General features: G+C 38.5%; 1 protein-coding gene and 1 long non-coding RNA gene across 6 annotated transcripts in view; one reads left to right on the forward strand and one right to left on the reverse strand.

The window, feature by feature from the left end:
* Positions 1 to 1,995: 1,995 nt before the first annotated feature.
* On the reverse strand, positions 1,996 to 6,311 carry LOC133768458 (uncharacterized). Its single transcript, XR_009866971.1, has 3 exons — positions 6,251 to 6,311; positions 6,039 to 6,108; positions 1,996 to 2,183 (listed from the first exon to the last, which is right to left on the reverse strand). It is a non-coding gene; the product is annotated as an uncharacterized LOC133768458 (long non-coding RNA).
* Positions 6,312 to 6,440: 129 nt separating this feature from the next.
* The window catches only part of WASHC3 (WASH complex subunit 3), a 37,896-nt gene continuing 17,962 nt past the window's right edge, over positions 6,441 to 26,374 (forward strand). Inside the window, exons 1-6 of one of the 5 annotated variants that reach the window (XM_062203033.1) lie at positions 6,441 to 6,585; positions 7,109 to 7,207; positions 12,228 to 12,293; positions 14,039 to 14,137; positions 18,674 to 18,781; positions 23,840 to 25,866. In XM_062203033.1, the coding sequence (XP_062059017.1) occupies positions 6,535 to 6,585; positions 7,109 to 7,207; positions 12,228 to 12,293; positions 14,039 to 14,137; positions 18,674 to 18,781; positions 23,840 to 24,217 (801 nt within the window). In that variant the 5' untranslated portion in view covers positions 6,441 to 6,534 and the 3' untranslated portion in view covers positions 24,218 to 25,866. Of the gene's footprint in view, positions 6,586 to 7,108; positions 7,208 to 12,227; positions 12,294 to 14,038; positions 14,138 to 18,670; positions 18,782 to 23,839; positions 25,867 to 26,374 lie in introns of those variants that run through there. The other 4 variants (XM_062203032.1, XM_062203035.1, XM_062203034.1 and 1 more) reach the window with 4 other exon arrangements.

Here is a 26,374-nt window from a genome sequence, read left to right on the forward strand (position 1 = left end):
TAGTACGGCTGGTTCCTGTAATTTCAAGAAAGAATGGGAAGGAAAGGAACTGAAAAAAGTGAAGGGGGATTATCCTTTTTGAGTTTTGCTGGAAAGATAACAAAGTAAAGAGATTTATTTTATGAAATAGGTGAAATGATAGCATGTTTGTATTTTGCTGGGAATAACCCAATAAAAAGGGAAATGCTGATGTGGAGACAATTACTGCTGTAATGTTCTTTTGTATGTAAGAACAAATGGTATCAGGAACACGGGTAGAGAAACTGGCCTGAGCTAGGAGTAAGGACAGTTTATCCATAGTAATTGAAAAGAAGGCAAAGTTTAAGGACTTGGCTGCCAGTAAGAAATAAATGTGGTGGGAACATGTGCAGATCCACTCCCAAGAGAATATGAATTTAAAGTGAAACAAGGCCTGTTTAAGGCCAACCAACATAGGTTGTATATTATTGTAAGCAGTTCCAAAAAAAGCAGAACATTTAGTTTACTAAGTTTTGCCAGGTAAGTATGACAAAGGGAAGGAGGGGCCTGTTTTTTCAAATGATCGTGATGAATCACAGAATCTAAAATGGCTAAAAAAGGAAGTAAGGCCATGAGGGAATTGAGGGACAATGAAAACATAGACTCCTTGGTGGCTCAAAGAATTGTCAAAGTCTGGGAAACAAAGTGAGTGAGCTGGAATATGGAAATATTAGTAGCTAGAGAGCAAGTGTTTCAAATAAAGATTGTATGGAGGGTAAAGACATTGGCAATGACAAGTCCTAGGGGTTAGAGAAAAAAGGGAAAGTAGGGTTAAAATAGGAGGGTGAAGGACAAGACCACAGGGGTGGAGGGAACTGAGAGACCAGGGTACTACAAAGATCATCTCTGTGGATATTTAAAAAGGAGTAGGTAGTCGTAATCCAGGGGACTGTAGACGATTGTCAGAAGACATCATTCTGAATCTCATACAGCAAGAACTCAGAGCTCTGGGGCAGTTTTTTAAAATATTTATTTTTATTTAAGAGACACAGTGGCACAGAGGTGGGGAATAGAGCTTCCATCCTCTGGTTCACTCCCCAAATGGTGGCAACAGCCAAGACTGGGCCATACTGAAGCCAGGAACCTAGAATTCCATCTCAGTCTCCCATGTGGGTAGTAGGGACTAAAATCACTTGGTCTATCTTCTGCTGCCTACTGAGGTACATTAGCAGGAAGCTGGGTCATCACTTCTCAGCCTTTTGGCTAAGATCAAGTGCAGAAGTGGAGGAGCTGGGACTTGAATTGACACTCAGATATTGGGATGCTGATGTGGCAAGTGGCAACTTAACCAGTTACTACACCGCAATGTTTTCATGTGGAGTATTTTTAAGGACAAAGGTCAATGGTCTGGGAGGCATGAGGAGTGTTAGAAATACCCACCTTCTAACCTAAAAATGCAGGGCTGTGGGTGAGAAAAGAATTACAGGCTGCACAGAAATGGTATCCTCAAGGAGCAGTCAGTGTGGAGCTGGAAGAGGGTCATGATCAAAGAAGAGGCTGAGAAATAAGGGTTTTGCTAATGACTAAGTTCACAAACCCCAAACGAAAGGTCTGGGGATTTGGGAGGGGGTCAAGAAACATGATTAATGTAAGGAAGCCATATGAGGCTGTGTGTCTGGTAATGAAGGATGCCTTAGGAGACCAGGAATAACTTTAAGAGTCTAACACACTGAGTGGCAGTGGAGGATGAAAAGGTAGGGCTCTTGCCAGGGATGGGCAGTATCCTGAAAGAATAAATAGTGAGCATCACTCCTACCAAGGTGGTGTTTGGACCAGGGTGGGGGTTTGCTCTTATCTGGACTGTGTAGATTTCTGTGGTACAAACCCCAATGCTTTTGTCCCCTCTTCTTCTTCACATTTAGGCCTATATAACTAAGCTCAGGCATCAGTTCCTTTAAAAAGTTTCCCCTCATTTCATCAACCTGAGTTAGGGATCTACTTCAAGGCATACTTTAGCTGAACCTTTATCATAAAATTTCTTTATTTTCCTTTATTTATTTGAAGACAGAGAGAGAGGGGGAGGGGGAAGAGAAAGAGATGGAGATCTTCCATCTGCTGGTTTACTCCCCAAAGGTCCAGAACTCCATCCAGATCTCCGACATGGGTAGCAGAAATGCAAGTACTTGGCCATTACCTTCTGCCTTCCCAGGTGCATTAGCGAGAAGCTGCATTGGAAGCAGATTAGCAGGGACTCAACACCAGGCACTTTGATATGAGGCAGCAGCTTCATCTGCTGTGTCACAACGCCCACCTCAATTCACCTCTTTTCATTTTACTGCCCCTCAATGTGGCCTCTGAGAATTTTTATAAGTTTATTTACTTCTTTATTTTGCTTACCTTCCTGAAGGCAGAATTTTCATCTGTTTTGTTCACTGCTGTATCTTCAGTACTTCTATAATAGTGCCCAACACAATCTAGGCAATACCTGCTAAGTGGATGGATGAATAGAAGGATGGCTCATCTGTGCCAGGCACCACGCCTGGACCATAGTAAACCCTTAAAACTGTGGATTAAAATTAATGTGAATTTCCATTTAAAAGGAGTGGCTGGTACTAACAGAGGAGTCATAGAAAAAGAATAATCCTTGCTTCAAGGAATTTATAGTCTAATGGAAAAATTCCAGGTGGTATGGATATTTTCAAGGGGAAAAAAACAAAATATAAGTGCAGTTACCTAGAACTGTCATAGTGTTTATCTTATTTATAGTTGTGGCATTAGTGTATTACAGGCTTACCTTGTTTTATTGCACATCATATTGTGTTTAACAGATACTACGCTTTTTACAAAATCAAGCCTTGTGGTAACCATGCATCAAGTAAGTCTACTGGCACCATTTTTCAAACAGCATGTACTCCATGTCTTTGAGTTACATTTTGGTCATTCTCGCTTATTTCAAACTTTTTCATTACAGTAAACTGTGATCGTGATCTTGATGTCACTGTTGCAATTGTTTTGTGGTACCACAAACTGCACCTGTGTAAGATGGCAGCAAATTTAATCCATGTATGTGTGTTCCGGCTGCTCCACCAATCAGCTGTTTTCCAGGCTCTCTTCCTCTCCCCCAGGCCTCCTTATTGACTGAGGCACAACAATACTGAAATTAGATCAAACAGCCTCTAGGTGTTCAAGTGAAAGGAAGAGTCACATGTTTCTCAGTTTAAATCAAAAACTATACATGATTAAGCTTAGTGAGGAAGTCACATCAAAATCTGAGCTAGACCAAAAGCTCTCTTATGCCAAACAAATTGTGAACATAAAGGAAAAGTTCTTGAAAAAAGTTAAAAGATTCTCCAGTGAATACATGAATGATTAGAAAGCAAACATGGACAAAATTTTAGTGGTGTGCACAGAAGATCAAACTAGTCATAATATTCCAGGCAGAAATCAGGAGCCAGGAACTGCACCCAGGCCTACCACATGAGTGGCATGAACTCAGGTATTTGGGCCATCATCAGCTACTTCCCGGGGTGTCATTAGCAGCAAGCTGGATTGGAAGTGCAGGCAGGGCTCAATTCCAAGAACTCCAACATGGGATGAGGGTATACCAAGTGGCAGTTTAACCTGCTGCAACACAACGCCTGCTCTACAAGTCTTATTGTTTGAGAAATGTATTTCATAAGGCTGTATCTCCATAGATAGAGTTATTCCTCTGATGGATCTGAGACAAAATTCTAAACCTTTTGGAAAGGATTCAGCACTCTGGATGTCATTAAAGACATTTGTGGCTCATGGAAGGATATCAAAATATCAATACTGGGGTAGGCATTTCCCTGGCAGTAATACCTCAGGCAATTGGATTCCTGCCATCCACATGGGAGACTTTGATTGAATTTCCAGTTCTTGGCTTTGGCCTAACTCAGTCTTGGCTTTGCTGGCCTTTTGGGAGTGAACCTGTGGATGGGAGGTCTATCAATGTTTGTCTTTCTGTCTCTCTCTCCATCTCTCTACCTTTCAAATAAATGCCCACCCCACCGTATAGTTTAACAAATCTGAAACATGACATTCACATTCAGAATTTTTTAATGATTTCCATCACACATAGAAGTAATTTTCAGGGGCTGGCGCTGTAGTAGGCCTGGAGCTCCAGCATCCTATATGAGTGCCAGTTTGTGTCCCGGCTGCTCCACTTCTGATCCAGCTCCCTGCTAATGGCCTGGGAAAATAGCAGAAAGATGTCCAAGTGCCTGGGCCCCTGCACCCATGTGGGGGACCTGGAAGAAACTCCTGGTTCCTGGCTTTGGATTGGCCCAGCTCTGACCATTGCAGCCATTTAGGGAGTGAACCAGAGGATGGAAGACCTTTCTTTCTGTCCATCTCTCTGTAACTCTACCTCTCAAAGAAATAAATAAAATCTTAAAAAAAAAAAAAAAGAAGTAATTTTCTGAGGCGAGTATTTGGCATAGTAGTTAAGATGTTTCTTGGGAAACCAAAGTCCCCTAATGGAGCACGTAGGTTCAAGTGCTGGCTCTACTCTCAATTGCAGCTCTCCTCTAATGTGGATCCTGGTAGGTAGCAGGAGTGCCAAGTAGTTGAGTCCCTGCCACCCATGTAGGATGCCTGGATGGAGTTCCTGGCCCCTGCTTCAGCCTGGCCCAAGCCACAGTTATTGCAGGCATTTGTGGAGTGAACCAGCAGATGGGAGATATTTCTCTCTCTACATGTGTGTCTCCTTTTCAAATAAGTAAATACATTATTATTTTTATTTAAAGGTTTGCTTATTTTTTTGAAAGGGAGGGAGAAGGAGGGATCTTCCACCTGCTGGTTCACTCCCCACATGGCCACAATGGCCAGGGCTTGGCCAGGCTGAAGCCAGGAGCCAGGAGTTTCTTCCAGGACTTCCACATGTGCGGCAAAGGGCTAACCACTTGGGCCATCTTCTGCTGCTTTTCCCAGGCCATTATCAGGGAGTTGGATTGGAAGTGAAGTGGCTTGGACATAAACCAGTACCCATGTGGGATACCTGCATGCAGGCACTGGCTTAACCCGCTATGCCACAACACTGGTCCCAGTAAATACAATTTTTAAAAAAAGATTAATTTTCTGAGTAGGAGGGTGGGTGTAGTGGGAAGAATAACTATATTCCTATAGTTGTATTCATGAAATTTGTATCCTTAAAAATAAATTTAAAAAAATATTCTTTAATTTTTTAAAACAAAATAAAAGTTTGTTAAACCTTAAAAAAAGATTAATTTTCAAGCCTTTGGTTCATAATTCTGGATGGTGGGACAAGTTAAAATGCAGATTTCTAGACTCATTCAGCAGAAGTCTTGATATAGTTTATCTGGAATGTACATTTTCAGAAGTACCACCCACTCCTAAATAATTAGAGCAGGAAATCTCTAAGACACTTAGAGCAACACAGACCATAGTATAAAAATTGGCCTTCACTGAGATTCTCCTTTTTTCCCACCTCATTTCTTACTTTTTTCCACTTCTGGGGCTTTCTGCTTCCCCAAAAGCAAAAATTTTGCATTTCCTTTATGTACCATACCCCATCATACCTCTCTGCCTTTGTTTGTCCAAAGGTCTACCACAAACTGCCTACCATCCTCCTAATGTGACATGGGTGCTAAAAAGCTGCCTTGGCCAATGTCCTCAGAGGACACAGCACTTTGTTTCTGAGAGGTTGCAGGTGTACACGAGTGTTTGCGTGTGCCTCTCTGCACACCCACAACTTTCACAGTATTTTGTTTGCACAGTATTTGTTTGTTTCTCTGCTATGTGTATCTTCCCTACACCATACACATTTCTCATCTTCATCTCTAGGTAGGGACCATCTTGATTGGGTTCCAAATTCTGGTTACGTGACTTGCCCCATGTTGCAGAGCTGGAAAATCGTTTTGCATGGTCAAAATCGGGGCCAAGATATTCAAATTCCAGGTGCAAGGTCTTTCCAGATCACTGTGGGCGCGTTTCTGACGACACTGCTACGGGTCAGCACCTTGCATATTTTACGCCTCACCGGCAGCATTTGCCACGGTTTTATCACACTGTTAAACGTCTTTGGAGACAGGTCTTACCTCCTCCAGAGCAGGAGCCTCCTCAGTGATGCTGGCTCAAGCTGACTCAATCATTGTATTCTGCGCAGGCCTAGTGCGTAGTAGGATTAAAAAAAAAAAGTTGTTCAACCAATGACACTGTTTATACAACAGACAGAGCTAAGTAGGGATCGTTTCAAACGGGCCAATTTTTGATCGTACTTTTCGCGCCTGCCCCGCTTCCCACCCCTCACCCCAACATTCAAGAAGTTAACTGCTAGAAAGGCTGCAGCCCGAGTCCCCGACCGAGCGACGTCACAATCCGGACCAAGAACTACCCGTCCCAGAATGCCGAGCGAAAGTGGGCGGGCTCTCCGTGAGCCGAGGTTGTGATTGGCGAGCGGAGGCGTTTCCTTCCGGTGGGAAGGGCCCCGGAGGCGGGGACTTGAGGAGGTGTTGCGACGCGATTACCGGGTTGGGCGGGGCCCTTCTGGGAGGGGTGTGTGGGTGAGCCTGGGTCCCCCCGCCCGCCGAGGAGATGGATGAGGATGGGCTTCCACTCATGGGGTCGGGCATAGACCTGACCAAGGTTTGTAAAAGACCGAGATGAACTTCCGGTGTCTGGGGAGGAGGGGGCTGGGGAAGGGACGTCCGGTTACGGGGAGACCCCACTTCTCCAGGCCCCATCTTGGCCCTGGGCGCCTGTTCTGCTGACTTCGGAGGCTGAGTGCCACAATTCACTTTCCTTGAAGAGGGACCCTCCCGAGTTGACTTGGTTGATGAGGGTCCTCTGTGAGCCCTCACTTCCCATGTCGTTGCCCGCCGGAGACAGACTGGTTGCGACCTTTGACCACGCTTTTCTCTAATCCCAGGTTTTGTGTATTTATATATGTTGGTTTAACCTGCTAAAAATCCGTGCTCGTGAATCTAGGGCGCGTCGTCAGAATGTTTCTGCAGGTGACACCCCACCCACAGCTTAGGAAAACAAGCTAATGACTATTCGTAGTCCAAGAAATTCATATCACACGGCAAAATGTTCCACTATGATGTCTGAAGGGATTGGGCGATCCACGTTCCTCCTGCCAAATCATGTTTGTTTTTACATAACACAGGTGCCAGCTATTCAACAGAAAAGAACGGTGGCATTTCTTAACCAGTTTGTGGTGCACACTGTACAGTTCCTCAACCGCTTTTCTACAGTGTGTGAGGAGGTAGGTCCTTGTGATACTGGGTTGTGGCGTAGTGTATCCGTCTCTACAAATGGAGGAAAACAGGAGCTACAGTCTCTGCATTCATCTACTGTGACCTCCCATCACACAGCAAATCCTCTTTGATTCTGTTAGGCTTAGCTTGGGATCCAGAGACATTTGAGCGAGAGTTGAATCCAGCTTACTGTAATTAAACAGGACAAAAGAGAATCCCCATCTTTTATTTGCAAAGCTATTTGTTCTCCTACCCAAAGATTTATATTTGAGAGTACATATTGTTTCTGTTTATAATAAAATTATTTTACATTCTTTCATCCAAGAGATGGCTAAGGGGTGGTAGCCCAGAAACATAACTTTGGTGTCAAATCTCATTTTAGGAGTAAAAACATTTTCTGCAAATGACTTGAGAAGTGAAGATTTAGAACCCAGTTACAGCTGTCTTTTAAAAAAACTAGAAAACATGGGGAGGAACACGTGAAACATGGTTTGAAATTGGGTTTAAGAAAAGAAAAAGAAAACTAAATCATAGTACTTAGATAATTCACAAGTGAGTCAGTTGAACATTCTGTCTTATAAAATGTAAAGCCTCACCAAATAGAATTTGTGATAGCTGCATTTTTATTAATAAAAACTGCATGGAGACAGGAAAACTGTTTTAAGATTTATTTATTTATTTGAAAGGCAGAGTGGCAGAGAGTGAAGGAGAGACAGAGGAGGAGAGAGGTCTTCCATCTGCTGGTTCACTCCCCAAATGGCCACCACAGCCAGGTCTGGGCCAGGCTGAAGCCAGGAACTCCATCGGGTCTCCCACATGGGTGCAGGGGAGTGCACTTGGGCCATCTTCTGCTGCCTTCCCAGGCGCATTACCAGGAAACTAGATGGGAAGTGCAGGAGTCAGGACTCAACCTGGCATTCAATATAGGATGCCAGCATCCCAAGGAGAGGCTTAACCTGCCATTCGGCAATGCTAGCCACTAGTTATCAAAATGTTCTCTGCTCTTCTGCTTTCCCATTAAGACAAAAGAAAATGAAATAGATAATCGATAAAGAAAGGCATTCAATTCATTGCATTTTGTATTAATAGGCCCAGAAACCATCCCAGGACTGTTAGCAGCAAGGAGCAAATGCTCCATCCCTGTAGTCCTGGTTAAAAAAGAAAAGTGAAACAAGCAACACACCTATGAAAGCAACTTGATTGTGTGGCCCTGAGGCAGGGATCACCCCTCACCTTTGTAATCCCTGCCAGTTTTCAGTTCCTGGGCAATGAGTCTCTGACAACTAGATCAAAATGAACAAGAGTCTCATTGACAGGCTTATGAACGATGAGAGCCTTGTGATTCACCCTTTCTGTTCCTCTTTCAACTTCCCTTGCAACTGTTCTAGTGGTATCCCATTTCTGAATACTTCCTGAAACTCTAGAGAAAAGTCTGTTGACCAAAAGCTCATGTAGTTTAAAGGCAGTCCATTGTCTCTTCTTTTTTTTTTCTTAAGGGGGAAGATAATATTATTTTAATTGACAAAAGTTATATGTTCTTATGGTGTACATGAGGTTTTGGTATTTGTATACATCATGGGATGGCTAAATCAAACTGTCTAATTATATATGTATTACCTCACATATTTATCCTTTCTTTTGGTGAGAACACTTTAAAATCTACTCAGCAATTTTCATGAGTGTAATATATTGTTATTAACTACATTCCCCATGATGTATAATAGATCTGTTGAACTTCCTCCTGTTGTCTCACTGAAATTTTAGATCTTTTGATCAGTGTCTCCCAATCCTCCTATTTTACTCTTTCTGTGTGTTCACCTTTTTTACATTCAGCCTTGTATAAATAAGATCATGTGGGTATTTGTCTCATAGTGCCTGGTAGATTTCACTTAAAATAGTTTTATCCAGGTTCATCCATGTTGTCACAGATGGCAAGATTTCTTTTAAAACTGAATGGTACTCCATGGTGTATGTATGCCACATTTTCTTTAAAACTTCATTCCTTGATGAACACATAGGTTGGTTCCATATCTTGGCTAAGGTGAATAATGTTGCTATGACCATGGAAGTGTAGATAGCTTTTCCCCATACTGATTTCATATCCTATGGGTGTATACCCAATGGTGAGATTATTAGATCATATGATAGCCCCATTTTTTTATTATTTTTTTGAGAAATCTTCACACTTCTTCCCAAAATGGTTGTACTAATTTACATTCACAGCAGTAGTATATAAGGTTCCCTTTTTTCTATCTTTGTGCTAATATTTGTTATTTTTCATCTTTATGATAATAACTCTTCTTAGAAGTGTGAGGTGATATCTCATTGTGGTTTTAATTTATAATTCCCTGATTATTTGTGATATTGAGCATTTTTTTTAATATTGACTGTATGTCTTTTTTTGAGAAATGTCAAGTCTTTTGCCCATTTTTTAATAGGGTTATCTTTTCCTGCTATTGAGTTAGTAGAACTCCTTATATATTTTGGATATTAACCCCTTAGAAGATGTATGATTTACAAATATATTTCCCATTCTGTATAGTTTGTTTTGATGGGTTCCTTGACCATGCAGAAACTTTTTAGTTTGATATAAGCCCATTTGTCTATTTTTGCTTTTGTTGTCTTTTCTTTTGGGTTCATATCCAGAAAATCATTGCCCATGCCAGTGTCTTGGTGCTTTTTCCCTGTTTTCTTCTAGCAGTTTTGTAGTTCAGGTCTTATGCTTTAATCCATTTGAGCTGATTTTTTTGGGTACATTTTTAAAACTTTTTATTTGCTTGAAAAGCAGAGAGACAGAGACTGAAATAGATGAAGATCTTCCATTGACTGGCTCACTCCCCAAGTGCCCACAATAGCCAAGGCTAGCCCAGGCTGAAGCCAGGACTCCAAAACCCCATCCAAGTCTCCTACTAGGGTGACAGGAACCCAAATACTTGAGCCATCACTTGCTGCTTCCCAAACTGCACTTTATAAGGAAGTTCACATTAGAAACAGAGCTTGGACTCTAAACACTTCAGTATAGAATGCAGGCATCCCAAGAAGCTTCTTAACCACTATGTCAAATGCCTACCGCCAGCCACAATGTATTTTATTAACCTCTATTAATGCTTATATAAAAGGCTTAACACGCACAAATCGTAACAGTAAAGGTTAAACTTAGCTTTGATGTCATCAAAACAAGATTCTAATGTTTTCTTTTTAGATTATAGCTTTATGAATATCAAGGTGCCCAAATAAAAATAAGTGTCCTTTAAAGAAGTACTGCCCTCTCTGTGGCTGCTTTCAGGTTTTATCCTCTTTCTAATTGCAGACAAAATGACCATTTCTTAGGATGTTGAAGCCCTGCTTGTTAGTTAGAATCTTGATAGTAACCTAGAAAGCAGTTAGAATGCTGGGTATCCGCCAAGTAGTAAACTGGCCAACTGCTCTTGGACTGTGTGACTAAGTATAATAATGTTTACGATTAGGAGATTTTAAATAAATGTTATTATGGATCATATTTTATGATGTTATCTGTGTGGGGATACACACACTGACACATACACACACACGAGGGTTCTTCAGAAAGGCCATGAAAAATGGAATTAAAATAAAATTTTATTTTGGTGCAAATTTTTTAAATCTGTGCATAGTTTTTTCATAATTTGCATTTCCATGAACTTTTTGAGGACCCGTGTGTGTGTGTGTGTGTGTGTGTGATTTGATCATGTGACTAACGAGAGCATGTAATGGCTTTGTTCTGGTTTATCTTGGATTTTTATGGTAGATTACTTCTTTCTGCTTTTTAAATACTCTTTCTAATTTTCTAATTTCAAAATTAGTTGCTTATATTCCAATTTTATATTAATATTTTATATTACTCTTTTACTTTTCAAATTTGAAACATTTGAATTTGAGATGAACTGTAGAATGCTTACGTCTAAGTAATTTACAAAGGTAGATCCTGTTCCTGGCTGCCTTGGCAATTTTTTATTTTTTTCAATGAAAAATTCCTTCATTCATCAACATGTAATTATTAAGCTCCTATTAAGTGTCCGGTATTGTTCTGGGAACTGGGGGTACAGCAATGACCCAAAGATTTCCTGAGTTGAGTTGATATTCTGATCTCTATGATTGCTTATTGATTAATTATGAGTTTGCTAAAGCTGAAAATGTGACTTTTCCTTGTCAGTGAATATAATTTTATGAAATACCCATGAAGCATTCTAATGAAGATAATTAAATATTTGAGTTCACATTCCTGATCATGTAAAAAGGACAGTAGTTTATTAAAAAAATGACAAGTACTTACTGTGGTTGTTTTTATTTTCAATTTTGTGTTATGGGGCCAGCGCTGTGGAATAGTGTATAAAGCGACCACCTGCAGTGCCGGTATCCCATATGGGCGCTGGTTCGAAACCCAGCTGCTCTACTTCCCATCCATCTATCTGCTATGGCCTTGAGAAAGCAGTGGAGGAGGATGGCCCAAGTCCTTGGGCCCCTGCACCCACATAGGAGACCCAGAGGAAGTTCCTAGCTCCTGGCTTCAGATCAGCACAGCTCTAGCCGTTGCGGCCGTCTGGGAGTGAACCAGTGGATAGAAGACCTCTCTCTCTCTACCTCTGCCTCTCTGTAACTCTGCCTTTCAAATAAATAAACCTTTAAAAAAAGTGTTTATTTTAATCAAATACTTTGTTCCTTTTTTATTAAGATTTATTTTATTTATTTGAAAGTCAGGGTGATAGATGGTCCATCCCTTGGTCAATCCCCAAATGGCCACAACAACTGGGGCTGGGCCAGGCTGAAGCCAAGAGCCTGGAACTCCATCCAGGTCTCTCACATGGGTGGCAGGGACCCAAGTACTTAGGCCATCTTCTGCTGCTTTCCCAGGATCTTTAGTAGGGAGCAGGATTCAAAGTAGAGCAGCTAGAACTCAAACTACACTACAACATGGAATGCCAACATTCATTCCATAAAGCAACTTAACACATTGTGCTGCAGTGCTAGCCCCAAAGACTTTATTCTTATCTCTAAATTTTTATTTTTCAGAAACTGGCAAACCTTTCTCTTCGTATCCAGCAAATTGAAACAACTCTCAACATTTTAGATGCAAAGGTTTGTATTTCGGAATAATTTACAGTATAAACTTTGCAGTGCATATGTCAGTTTTTTCAGTCATACTTTAAATGCATTTGAGAATGAATTCAGTTTATCTCTTGCATCTGTAAAGTGGTATAATGTTGTGGGTTTTTCTTTTTAATTTATTATAATTACAGGGAAATGGTATTTACTATGAAACATTAGCTGAGTCTATTTAAGTATACGCATGGATTAATATTCCTTTCATTAGTGAAAAAATAATCTACATAACATGTTAACCAATTGAACTGTTATATAGTTCACTTCATTTGATGGAAAATTCAAAATTATTTTATCATTTTATAACACAGTAATAGTTGTATAAAACTTTAGATGCCTCTAGAACAAAATTCAGAGATAATATCAGCTGTTTAACATGTGCGTGTTAAAGGTGTTAAAGGAACAGTACATGTTTTGCCATCGACTTTAAGAGTTAACTAGGAGAAACAGATTGTTGTTTGGAATTGACAGATTTTGTAAACAACAGTGACATATTTAGTTTTTCTTGATTTCATTTTTAACATATTGTACTTATGTTTTTTCTGTTTATAAAGTAATGGATATACAGTTGTATTAATATTTTTAGAATTAGGATCAGAATGTAGAGTTATGGGCTTTGGCATCTGTGTTTCTCTTATAACATTTCTCTAACTTGAAATTCAGGGCACCTGACCATGAACATGTTCAAAAAATTCTCCTAGCAGCCATACCTAGTTGAAACTATTGAGCCATAGCCACAGTGTTAAGTACTGCCGTCTGTCAACAGTTCTCAATGAATATTGCTGCTTGAGCTCTTATTACTGTTGATTTTTCCTTCTTTATTATGAGTATGTGACTCACTTTAATGTTTGAGGAATTCTTATGGGGTTGAGTACAAGGTCAAATGTTAAGTTACCATATGAACAAATTAACTTTAGTTAAATATTTCCATGGTCATAGTTAATTCCTAAAGTTAGCCAAATATCTGAAAAATGTGTATCATTGATAACATGATTAAATCAGAAAAAAAAAAAAGTTAACATGAATCTTGCAAATTTAACCTGGAATGCTTCATTATTTCAGGTTGAAATGCTTACCCATTTCAGATTGAAATGCTGATGGCATGCCCATTTTTTAGTGTATGAGAAACAACATTTTAGTAACATTCAGTTATAAATGATTAAAGACAAAAGAATGAGCCATTATAAATTAAAATGTAAAGACAGGTTTTGTCATATATCAGACAATTTAAACTTAAAATATGTAACAAAGCCCTTTTTCTTACAAAGTATTTTTAACAAAAAATTTTTAAAACAACTTTGCAAGGCAAATTTTCTGATCCCTACTTTACAAGTGAGCAAACTGAGACTTCAGGAGCTTGACAGAGTGTTACAGCTAGTAAGCAGTAGAACTAGAGCTTAATCCTAGGCAACTTGAATACAAAGCCTCATGCTCTCAGTCCTTACACAATAAGAATCTAGATATTTTAAAAATAATTTAGGAGAAAAGAATGATTAAAGCAAAGTTAATTTTTTGAGAAATTCCTCAGAAACATTTTATCTGTCAGGATATTTTACGTTCAGTTTATGATATGGAAAATTAAAGATGAGAGTTTATGAACGTATAAAATTTATATAGGCTTAAAATTTAAGATAACTATTAGAAAATACACATGTAGAAATTTACAGTGTTTATGCACCTAAAGCTATCCTTATATACCAACACTAGTTTTCTTTTCTCAGTTGTCTTCTATCCCGGGCCTAGATGATGTCAGATTTGAAGTATCTCCTTTAGGTGTCACAAATGATTCACATTCTGAAGCCACTTCAGAACCATCACAAGTAAGTATTTAAGTTCCAAGAAACATGAGCAGATCTTCTCATTGAATCTGATAAACCTAACTAGCAGGTTGGAGGAAGAAGTTAAATAAAGATGTTTACTTTTTATTAAAATTATTAACTCTTAAGAGAAAAGTTTTTCTAGGGTGAAGAAAAGCTAGCTATTTTTATTTTGTTACTTTGAAGGGCTTCCTGAAGTTAATATTTTCTTTGTTTGTAAAAACTAAAATCAGTCGATCTAAGTTCTTAAGAGAAACATAGTTTTAAAATGTTTGATTATAAAATTTTTAAACATACACAAAAATAGAAAAATGAATACTCAAATGCCCACTACCTGAATTTACCAGTTAAGATTTTTTTTCACAATTGTTTCATCTGTCTTTTTGGACACTTGCTAAAATGAATCTCAGCCATCATGTCATTTTACCCATGCAAAATTCCATAAGCCATTTCTGAAATTTGGATATTTTCTTTTATAACTTCTATGTAAATGCTTTTATCATACCCAGCACAATTAATAATTCTGTGGTCTCATCTAACTCCATGTTACTCAAAGTATGACTCATGGAGCAGCTGCAGGGACATCGCCTGAGGGCTTATTAGATATGAAGACTCTGAATCTCCCCCCTCCAGAATGCTGAATCCCTAGGTAGTTTTAGGCTATTCACATGTGAGAGTTACAGATAATAGAAATACCAATTGTCTTCCAAGTATGTTTTTGAAGCTCATTTTTTGAATCAATATCCTATTTATGCGTCTGTATAATTTTACATATTTTACTGCTTTTAATTTCAGAAAATAAAAATTGTTCACTGAAAATAGACAATCTCTACTGTATCTCAGTGGGGTAATAAAATCCAAACTAAAATCTTCACTAAAATAGTCCCAGAGCAACACTAAGCAAGCAACTTCCTATATAATTGAATTCTGTATTTTTTGCCTAGAGGTACTCTTTACAGGATATTTTTTAGATCATGGTGATGTTGGTCATGACAATAGCTAACATTCAAACTATGCTTACTGTTTGCTGGGGCCTGCATACTTGTAAGTGCTTTCTATAAATTTACTCATGTAATCTTTGTAACAGCCATATGCTATAAGTACTGTATTATCAATCCTACTTTATACGTGAGTCAAATGAGATACACAGTGGGTTAAATAAATGGCTGAAGGTATTTTAACCCAAGCAGTCTGTTGCCAAGAGATCTAGCTCATACCTGCTACACTACACTACGCCATCTCTAGTACCTATATTCAGTTCATTAAACATAATGAAGATGTGTGGTGTGAATCCCTGTGGGAGATGCCTTTTACAGTGGGCTCTGTGTATCCATGGGTTCTGCATCTATTGATTCAACCACTGCAGTTCAAAAATATTTTTAATTATGTTTGTACTGAACATGTACATTTTTTCTTTATTCCCTAAACAACATAGTATAAATAGCTATTTACATTGTATTAGGTATTTTAAATAATCTACAGATGACTTAAAGTATATGGGAAGATTGTATAGGTTGTATGTAAATACTACAACATTCTATATAAAGGATTTGAGCATTCCTGGATTTTTATATCAATGAGAGTTCCTAGAACCAATCCCCCATAGGTACCAAGGAATGACTGTATTTAGATATAGTATGCATTTAAGGAATAAATCAGATGATCATTTACTTAACAATTAGATATTAGAAAACTTAACCTCAATTAATATAGTAAATTCCATTGTGATACATTATACTTGTATATAATATACAAGTGGAAATTCAGATGTTGTAGAGAAGTTTATACAAGGTTCTGTCAATTAAATATAGAGCACCTTTTTTCTTTTTTTCTTTTTTAAAGATTTATTTATTTATTTGAAATTCAGAGTTACACAGAGAGAGGAGAGGCAGAGAGAGAGAGAGGTCCTCCATCCTATGGTTCACCCCCCAATTGGCCGCAATGGCTGGAGCTGTGCCGATCTGAAGCCAGCAGCCAGGAGCTTCTTCCAGGTCTCCCACACGGGTTCGGGGGCCCAAGGATTTGGGCCATACATACTCTATCGCCCTCCCAGGTGACAGCAGAGAGCTGGATCGGAAGTGGAGCAGCTGGATCCCAAACTGGTGCCTATGTGGGATGCCAGTGCTCCAGGCCAGGGCGTTAACCCGCTGCGCCAGGGTGCTGACCCGACCACCTTTTTTCTAAAACAAGACATCTGTAAAGAATATTAAGAAAATATTCCCACTCTACTTAGTATTTATTCTTTGGTAGATAAAACTGTCATATAGCTCTACAAGTATTATCTGTCTTACTTTGAATATATGATATGTATTTTATTTTATAACTTTTATGCTGTTGTTAGTCTTTGCCTATTTAAAGTCATCAAATTGAATACAGTAATCACAGATGAATTTCTTAATTTGCTTCAAAAGTTAAAAGCGATCGGTATAACTCTGACAATTTTATTCTAAAGTTGAAGATTAATTCCCTTAGAGGATTTATGACCATCTGTTGGCTTCCCAAGTTTTAAAAAATGTGATAAAGTTGTTTGTTGATTAGATTAATAAAATAACTACTCAGTATGTTCATAATATTTAAGTCCACTTCACATTCCTTTCTTCATTGTTATTAATTGGTATATTTTATGTGAAATTTTTTTGAAATGGGCTTAACACAGAATTTCCATTTACATTACAATCAACTCGATTGTCAGTTAAAGAATAATTATGCACTTGTTAAAGAAAGTTAACCATTTATCACCATCTCTAATCTATGTTTGAGTCAAAAAGATTTTTATAGAATGATTTTTTTGCAACTTTAATTTCATGGTTTACATTTTATCATTCGTAATAGAACATCCAGTTGTACAGCTTAAGATTAATTTGAGAATAAAATGAAGGACAGTTGAAAGATGTAACAGGATTTAGTTGGTTATTCAAATAGCAAAGGTATAAGACATTATATAATTAAACCTTGCTGAGGTATTGATTTTTAGGACAAAGTTAACAGCTGACTTGGAATCTGTTTGGAATGTAGTTCTTGTTTACTCCATTTTGCTGATGTATGAGTTTATGTCTATAGGTTTTTTTAAACATACTTGGATCTGTTTGACTTTTATATTTAATTAACAATGTTTTGAATTTTTCTATTTATGTATATTACAGGTGAATATATGTACAGGCATGTAGATATAGGTATACACTCACTTTTGTAATACTTAACAGTATCATAGAAAAAATCTAAAAGTTATCAGAGGCTTTTTTTGTTTCAGAGTTTTTGACAAGTTAAATTTATATGTGAATTATTTGAGGAAAATTCACATCCTTATTCTAAAGACTATGGGAAGATTATAAAATGTTGATTTATCTGCATTTCATCATAAATACAAGGACATACAATTGATTTCATCTGTTAAAGAAATTTCTCTTGATGTTTATGTGCAGATAATGAATGGATTCACCAAGGTTATTCTAAATCTATAATTTGATAGAAAATTCAAGTATTATAAACTGACAGTCCTACCTGTGCCCTTAAGCAAAGACAGGGCCAAACATCAGTTAACAAAGTACCATGCACGCTGAGGACTGCCTGTATAATGAAAGCATTTTTTAACCTATAAAACACTGTTCTCGGCTGGCACTGTGGCTCAACAGGCTAATCCTCCGCCTTGCGGCGCCAGCACACCAGGTTCTAGTCCCGGTTGGGGCCCTGGATTCTGTCCCGGTTGCCCCTCTTCCAGGCCAGCCCTCTGCTATGGCCCAAATGCTTGGGCCCTGCACCCCATGGGAGACCAGGAGAAGCACCTGGCTCCTGCCTTCGGATCAGCGCGGTGCGCCGGCCGCGGCAGCCATTGGAGGGTGAACCAACGGCAAAGGAAGACCTTTCTCTCTGTCTCTCTCTCTCTCTCACTGTCCACTCTGCCTGTCAAAAAAACAAAAACAAAAAACAAAACAAAACAAAACAAAACAAAGAAAACCACTGTTCTCCAGTGTTCTTCATTGTAAGTAGTATATAGTAATTAATCTTAACCACTGTGTGGACAGCATTACCACTGATAGTTCTGTCAGCAGCTGAAAAGTACAAAACCAGCTAATTTTGTCTGAGAAATTAGTTCTTCCCCACCAGTTCTGCAGGCATTGCTTTCTAAAAAGTTAGAACAGCCACACCCATTTAGAATAAGGTGACTTAATAAATGAAGAGTTCAATAGGTGATAGATACTTATAAGTTCTCTGTCAGAGTTAATAGTTATCCTTGTATAATTCATATTTTGTATGAAGATTCTGGGCACAAGAGAACCAAAAATTTAATTTTTTGATGCCATGAGTATAATTGTGTTTTAAGGAACGGTTATTAAGTATAGCTTCCTCTGAAGTCATATTTAAGTGTTGGTAAATATTTGGAAATATACATCCCATAATTAAATTACTGGTGTTTAAATTAATTCAGAAGCATGATTTTTTTTCCTGTATAATTATAAAAAGAAACATCCCTGTTAAGTAATTTGATGGACCCCTTTTGTGAATTGTCTAAAGATTTACACCAAATACTCTCTACAGCAGAACAGTACACAAGACTGTGGACCACAGGAAAATGAAGTATCAGCAGAAAATATCTTAACTGTAGCCAAGGATCCAAGATATGCCAGATATCTCAAAATGGTTCAAGTGGTAAGCTAATTTGGACTGTCTTCTCTGTTCAGCAGCCTCATTTGAAATTCTTAACCCTGGAAGTTTCATTGTTATTTTTTTTCAATCTGAGGAAATTGCCAAACTGAGTGACCAAGTTATCTGCTCTCTCACTTCCTTTCTATTTTAGTTAATATCCTGATAAAAAATTCAAGTCAAAGCTTTCTAATTACAATTAGTCACACTTCAAATTTGCATAGTTTAATATAGATTTATGTAATGTTTTTGCTTTACACAAAGTTTTCAGTGCACATCTTGGTTGAATCAGCAAAGAATGAAAGAGGACTATTCATTTGGCAAATCATTTACTTTAGCTTAATTCCCATATACTAGCATAAATATTTTAAAAAATATTTTTATTGTACTGTTTACTTAACAGTGATTTGATTTGTAAGATAGAACTTAATTCTCTTGGCCATGTCAGATTAGACTTTCAAAATTAGATGACTTCAGAATATTTGTAGTTGTCCATATTATAAGACTTAATAAGTTAATTCTTAAGAAAGTCCTATTATCATGGTTAAAAGAACCTGCTGGCTGGCGCTGTGGCTCAATAGGCTAATCTTCTACCTGCAGCACCGGAACACGGGGTTCTAGTCCTGGTTGGGCGCCGGATTCTGTCCCGGTTGCCCCTCTTCCAGGCCAGCTCTCTGCTATGGCCCAGGAGTGCGGTGGAGGATGAACCAAGTCCTTGGGCCCTGCACAGGCATGGGAGACCAGGAGAAGCACCTGGCTCCTGCCTTCGGATCAGCGCAGTGCGCTGGCCGCAGCGCAGCAGCCGTTGGAGGGTGAACCAACAGCAAAGGAAGACCTTTCTCTCTTTCTCTCTCTCTCACTGTCCACTCTGCCTGTCAAAATAAATAAATAAATAAAATAACCTGCTGACCTTCGTTGTTCTGTTAACCGAAAAATCAATGCCTTTATTTTATTGTCAGGCCAAAGAAGTACTAGTACTAAAGGAGAACAGTTAACGTTTTACTGTTCATGGCATTTTTTAAAAAAGATTTATTTTATTTATTTGAAAGGCAGAATAACAAGGAGACAGAGAGATCACCTGCTGGTTCATTTCCCAAAGGGCTACGGCAGCTGGTGGCTGGGCCAGCCTGAAGCTGGGAGCCTGGAATTACAACCAGGTTTCCCACATGGATGGTAGGGGCTCAGGTACTTGGGCCATCTTCCACTGCTGTCCCAGGCACATTAGCAAAGAGCTGAATTGAAAGCACAGGAGCTAGGACTCTCCAATATGGGATGCCAGCATCACATGTGGCAGATTAACCCACTGCACCACAACACCAGTCCCTGTTCTCAGTACTTTTTATCACCAAAGCAATTTAAAACAACTACTTTCTCTGACTACCTGAAAGAGTAGAATGACTCATTTAGTGGTAACAGAAGGGGGAAAGAAAATACATTCACTTTCCCTAGCCATGAAAAGAAGTAGGTTTGTGACTTTTAGAACTGTTCATTGACAGTCAGTACCCTGGGGTCTGGGCTCCAGAAGAAATAAACTAGACTTTTAGGATAAAAATGTATAAAACTTTTTAATAAGAATAAAGTCAAGCTAGTTTGCCTGTGAATCATGATGAATACACTTTTAAAACTAGAACCCAGGAAGGCCATGCTTCAAAGATAGACTTAAAAAAATGACAGTCACACAAAAGCAGAAGATTCAAAATGACTCATAAAGGATGTTTATATTAGTCTCATCTTACCTAACCTAACTGAAATAGGAAAGTCTATTTCACACTATCTTTAAGAATGCCCTGAAATCTTACATGAAAGATTGTATCTTAGAATCACTTTGATATAATAGTCTCCCTTTATCTTCAGTTTCTCTTTCTGTGGTTTCAGTTACCCACAGTCAGTCACTCTAAAAATACCGAGTAAAGTTTTAAAAATAAACAATTTGTAAGCTTTATGCTTCATTCTGTTTAGAGTAGCCTGATGAAATCACACACAGCCCCATTGTTTCCCACACAGGACATGAATCCTCCCTTCATCCAGCATATCCAGGCTGTATATGGCACCTACCTGTTAATTACTTAGTAGCCATCTAGGTTATCAAATCAACTTTTTCTCTCTCTATCCCCTAACCTTCTCCCTCTCCTTCTCCTTCTGAAACAAATAAGTTTCAAAACTTGGAACTGCAAGAAAAGATGACAGTACCACATTACTTTAAAAAATGCCTTTCAGAGGTGAAGAAGAGCCATTAGGAACTTGTTACAATCTGTACAGTGAATCATTCAATTTCTGTAGATATTGCGAAGGAAAATGCTAGATAATTTTAGGTCTGCACTCCAGGTATACCTTCCTGTTTTCTATGTTAATCTTCTAATCAGTAGTTCATTCTAAAGTGGTCAATTTCTTGAGTGTGACAGAAAAAACAGATTCAGAGGAATATAGATAGTAAAAAAAATAAATTTAATCACTAATCCTAAGCCTCACCTCAACTAGTTCTGGAGGGTAGCTTCACTTTTCCAGTAAGACTGCAGATTTCACTAAAATATCCAACTTTTGTCAACTTTAGAGGTTAGCTAAGTTTTCTCTTGCTTATCCACCTCTCAATATTTAATTTCAATTGTTAATCTAGAGAAAGACTGATTTCGACATAATCCATCAAAGGAGTTCCACTTTGTATATTGATGTGATATTCAGTAGTTTATTACCATTTTACTACAGATTATCAATTCTGAGTTTTAGAAGCGTACATTCCAGCTTGTAGAGAGTTGTTTGTGTTAACAGAAAGGAGCATAACATTCTGAAGCATGAAATGTATTCCTAGGATTGCAAAAGGAATTAGCACACCAAGGTGCCTCACTTCCTAGGAACAGTAGTAAGACTTACTTATTTTTCAATTTCTAGATCCTTACCATTTAAAAAAATGTTACTACTTCGTCAGTAGAGTCTTGTATCTGTAATTCCATGTCTGCTGTGTTTCTTATCTTTTTGCAAAGTAGTAATATTCTCCCATTCAGTAGCATCTCAATGTTTAAGAAGCCCCTCAACAATCTTTTAACTTTTTGTCTCATGTGCTTCCTGAATTACTATTATTGGTAAATAATAATAATATGACAGAGGGTAGAAAAGTGTTTCTTAAATCCTTCCAGCTTCTTCTCTGTTACAAAGTGCAAGAATTTGGAAACTACATTATTTACTTCAGATAGGAAGACATAGTTGGTCCTGCAGACTACGAAAGCAAGGTTTATTTTTCCTGACTTAACTCACGGTATCAGAATGAATTATAATCTTTTGGTTTCCTCCCTAAACTGCAGTGAAAACTTCCTCTTCATGGGTCCTGGCTATCTCCTGGAATGTACAGTCTTTATATTTACCTTCTTACTTATCACATTTCTGTAAATATTTTAGAGTCTTAATCAAAACTATTTAATATAAACTCCTTTGAAGAGAAACCAACATAATCTCTTCAGTTGTCACAAGTACCAGTTCACAGAGCAATAAGAAGTACCTTGGTTTTTGGTTTCTATGCCTTTTGTTATTGTTACACCTTTCAGATATGAGTGGTTACAGTTCCAGAAAGTAGCTGTTCTTCTGAAAGACAGACAATTGGACCGTCTAGGAGTACACCTAGATCTCTACCCTGTACTGCTGAGATGCAAAATGTAGTTTCTTAGCTTTGCTGTACACTCCTTGTGTGACCATGTTCAGGTGATTTTACTTGTCAGGGCCTTAATTCCTTCTTACGTAAAAGATCTGAAGTTCCTTCTTAATTTATGATGTATTAATTGATCCCCAAAGCAAGATCCTGTTATTAATGAATGTTACTGGAACACCTGCTGGCATTTTCTGATTTTTTTTTTTTCCTCTTAAAGCAAGTTTTACACAAGATTCTTCAATGAGTAATACTGATGTGTTCCAAATGTGGCAGATAATTGGTTCTGATTTAATGTTTGTTGTCATAATAGTGCAGCACAAACCTTTACTAAATTACATATTGCCTTTATAACTTAACTGGAATTTTGTACATAGATCACTTTTCCAACAGTTCTCCCTTCTTACTGGCAGATCTTTGTGAATCCTTTGCCAGTAATAAATTGTGCATTGGGAAAGTCCGACTTCCACATTAAGAAGCTAATGACTTGTATTTTTTGAAACCATATTTGCCAGAACAGTCTCTTCGGACACTTAGACTTTTTTAAAGCTCTATTTTCTTTGGCTTACTTAAATGTGAATTGAATAATCTCTGGTTTTAGTGGTTCTAATGTGTTTGTTGCCAGCAGTGGATGTTGGCCTGGGGAAATGTGACTTCCATTGCCTAAGGACAAAGAGGCCACCAAATGACTAATTAAAATGTTCATTAAGAAGCTGTGCACCTTGGACCTGGGGAAACTAATCAGGCATGAAGTAGAGTATGCTTTAGATATCAGACAAGGTGTATTTAGTAAAAGAATGTAAAGTTTTTTTGTTTTTGTTTTTTATTTTTATTTTTTTGACAGGCAGAGTGGACAGTGAAAGAGAGAGACAGAGAGAAAGGTCTTCCTTTGCCGTTGGTTCACCCTCCAATGGCTGGCGCGCTGGTCTCCCATGGGGTGCAGGGCCCAAGCACTTGGGCCATCCTCCACTGCACTCCCGGGCCATAGCAGAGAGCTGGCCTGGAAGAGGGGCAACCGGGACAGAATCCGGAGCCCCGACCGGGACTAGAACCTGGTGTGCCGGCGCCGCAAGGCGGAGGATTAGATACTGAGCCGCGGCGCCGGCCAAGAATAAAGTTTTTAAAACCTTTTTTTGTGGGTAAATGTGACCCTTAAATATGGATTTCTGTGGTAGAGAACTCTAGGGAAGGGTCCTCATCACAATCAACAATATAGTCAAAAAGAGGAGTTACTGGTTCAGATATAATCACAACTATGAAAAATACTGGTACAGATTTAGTTTAACAACTATTTGTTATTTTTGCATTTCAAAACGATGTATGGAAGATATTATTAACATGTTACATTTCTTGTATGACACCTAAGGTTTACTAATCAATATCAAAGTTGAGTGTTTTTTTTTTTTTAATTTTTTTTATTTATTTGAAAGACAGAGTTACAGAAAGAGGTAGAGATAGAGAGAGAGGTCTTCCATCCACTGGTTCACTCTTCATATGGCCACACCGGCTGGAACTGCGCCCATCCGAAGCCAGGAGCGAGGAACTTCTTCCGGGTCTCCCACGTGGGTGCAGGGGCCCAAGGACTTGAGCCATCTTCTACTGCTTTCCCAGGCCACAGCAGAGAGCTGGATAGGAAGAGGAGCAGCTGGGACCAGAACTGGCGCCCATATGGGATGCCAGCGCTTCAGGCCAGGGCTGGCCCTGAGGGTTGTTGTTTTTTTTGTTGTTGTTGTTTGTTTTTGTTTTTTGAGTATGTGGGATGGAAGGGAGAGTTTTTTGTGATGTTTCAGTCTTACACTATTCATTGAAGACAAAAACTGCGTGTCCAGTGGTTTGATTTCCAATGTATATGAATGTAAAGAAAAGGTGAAAGTAAGCATTTAATTAATTGCCTAATTTAGCCAACTTTAAAAAATAATTTTAATTTATTTTATCTATTTGAGTGGCAGAGGAAGAGACAGAGCACCCACTTACTAGCTCACTTCCCAAATGCCTGTAACTTCTGGGCTGGAGCCAAGAGTTGGGAACACAATCCAAGGCTCCTGTGTGAGTGGCAAGAGCCTAATTACTTGAGCCATCACTGCCATCTCCCAGAGACTATATTGATGGGAAACTGGAATCAGGAACCAGAGCTTGGAATCAAACCCAGGAACTTTAATGTGGGATGCAGGAGTCTTCGCCTCTAGGCGAAATGCCCATTCCCATAGCCTACTTTGAAATTGAAAGTATTTTATCCTTCCCATCAATTAAATGGGTAGCCAGGTCTGTTTGACTACAAATAAAACAAAGATGCAAAGCTTAACAGAATGGTGTACTATATAAGTAGTAACTTTGATACATGGACCTCAAGTGACCACTGATAATTACCCTTCTTCCTGTATATTCTATCATATATTAAATTCAAGTACTTTTGGATAGCACTTTTCCTTAAACAGAAAACTGTGACAACTACCAATTAAAGACCCTGCTTTAGCATAGCCTGAGTATCCAGGGAACATAGAAATAACTTTTTGTCATATTTTTGGCAAAGAACTAAAAAAAATTACTTGTTCTCTGCTAACGTCAGTGAGCTGGCCTCTAAAGAAACCATGTGTGAAGAATTATTATACCAGTCCTACAGATTATGATTTTTCAATCATGTTGGCTGCCTTTTGTGTCCTCCCCATGTTGCCTTGAAAGTTAGGAAGCCCAGAACCACTCATACTGTGTATGAATTTAATGTTCAGAAACATTGCCTTTAGGTTCTGTATTTGCCCTTTTATTTCTTCTTTGTTTTTTAGATTTTTCTTTAAAAGTTTGTTAGCAGTAAACAACAATATTGCTAAGTTCAGGTTTCAAGTTTCTTGCTGTTCCTGATGTGTGATAAAGATTGAAGATGGCAGGAAGTATTTGCCACGTAATGGGGGAGGTATCTACAAAGTTATATGGTTTTCATTATCTATTTGGTGATATATGTGCCTCCCTTGTTTCTTATCTGTTCTTCATTGATATGATTTTTTCCATAATCATACAGCTGAAAATATTGTAATACTAATACAACATAATTTCTTATTGTAACTTTCTTTTCTTAGATGATGTTCAGTTGCATGGAAATGTTGATTTGTGAATAATTTGTTTCCAGGGACTATTTGTTTACCATAACTTTTTATCTTTTGGTGCTTATAGCCTATGGAAAAATGTATTTTGAACTGTGAGCTTCAAAATATTTCAGAAGCAGATGTTTAGCCTAGAGATTAAGACACTGAGTACCTGGGTTTGGTACCCAGTTCTGGCTTCTGACTTCAGCCTCCTGCTAATGCAGACCCTAGGAGGCAAAGATGATGGCTCAAGTTAATTGGGCCCTGTCACCCACATTGGAGACCTTGGGAGAGCCGGATGGAGTTCCTGGCTTTCTAACTTCAGAGCTGCCCAGTCCTGGATGATGCAGGCCCTGGGGAAGTGAACCATCAAGGAGGAACTTCTTTCCCCTCCCCTCCCCTCCCCTCCCCTCCCCTCCCCTCCCTTCCCCTCCCCTCCGCTCCCCTCTCCTCCCCTCTCTGTCTCTGTCTCTCAAATAAATAAATGCTTTTAAAAAATCATATTTGAAGAATAGTCCCATGTCAACGCCTGGTATACTCCACAGATACCCATCTCCATTGCAGTTGTGGAAGAAAGATTTGAGTCCTTTGTTTTTTCTATAATATATCAGAAAATAAAAAATTATTTCAATTAAATTTTAAAGTGAAAGTAAATGAAATGTAAGACAACTGAGAGGCAAAATAATGTTTTAAAAATTATTGATGAGAATAAATTTAAGGTGCTAAATTTGTCAAATCATTTTTTTTTTAAGATTTATTTATTTGAAAGGCAGAATTACAAAAAGAGAGGGAAAAGAGAGAAGAAGGCTCTTCCATCTACTGCTTCACTCCCCAAATGACCACAACAACCAGGGCTGGGCCAGACCCAAGCCAGGAGCCTAGAACTGC

Source organism: Lepus europaeus, chromosome 10 (assembly GCF_033115175.1).
Source record: "Lepus europaeus isolate LE1 chromosome 10, mLepTim1.pri, whole genome shotgun sequence".
Taxonomy (NCBI): Eukaryota; Metazoa; Chordata; class Mammalia; order Lagomorpha; family Leporidae; genus Lepus; species Lepus europaeus.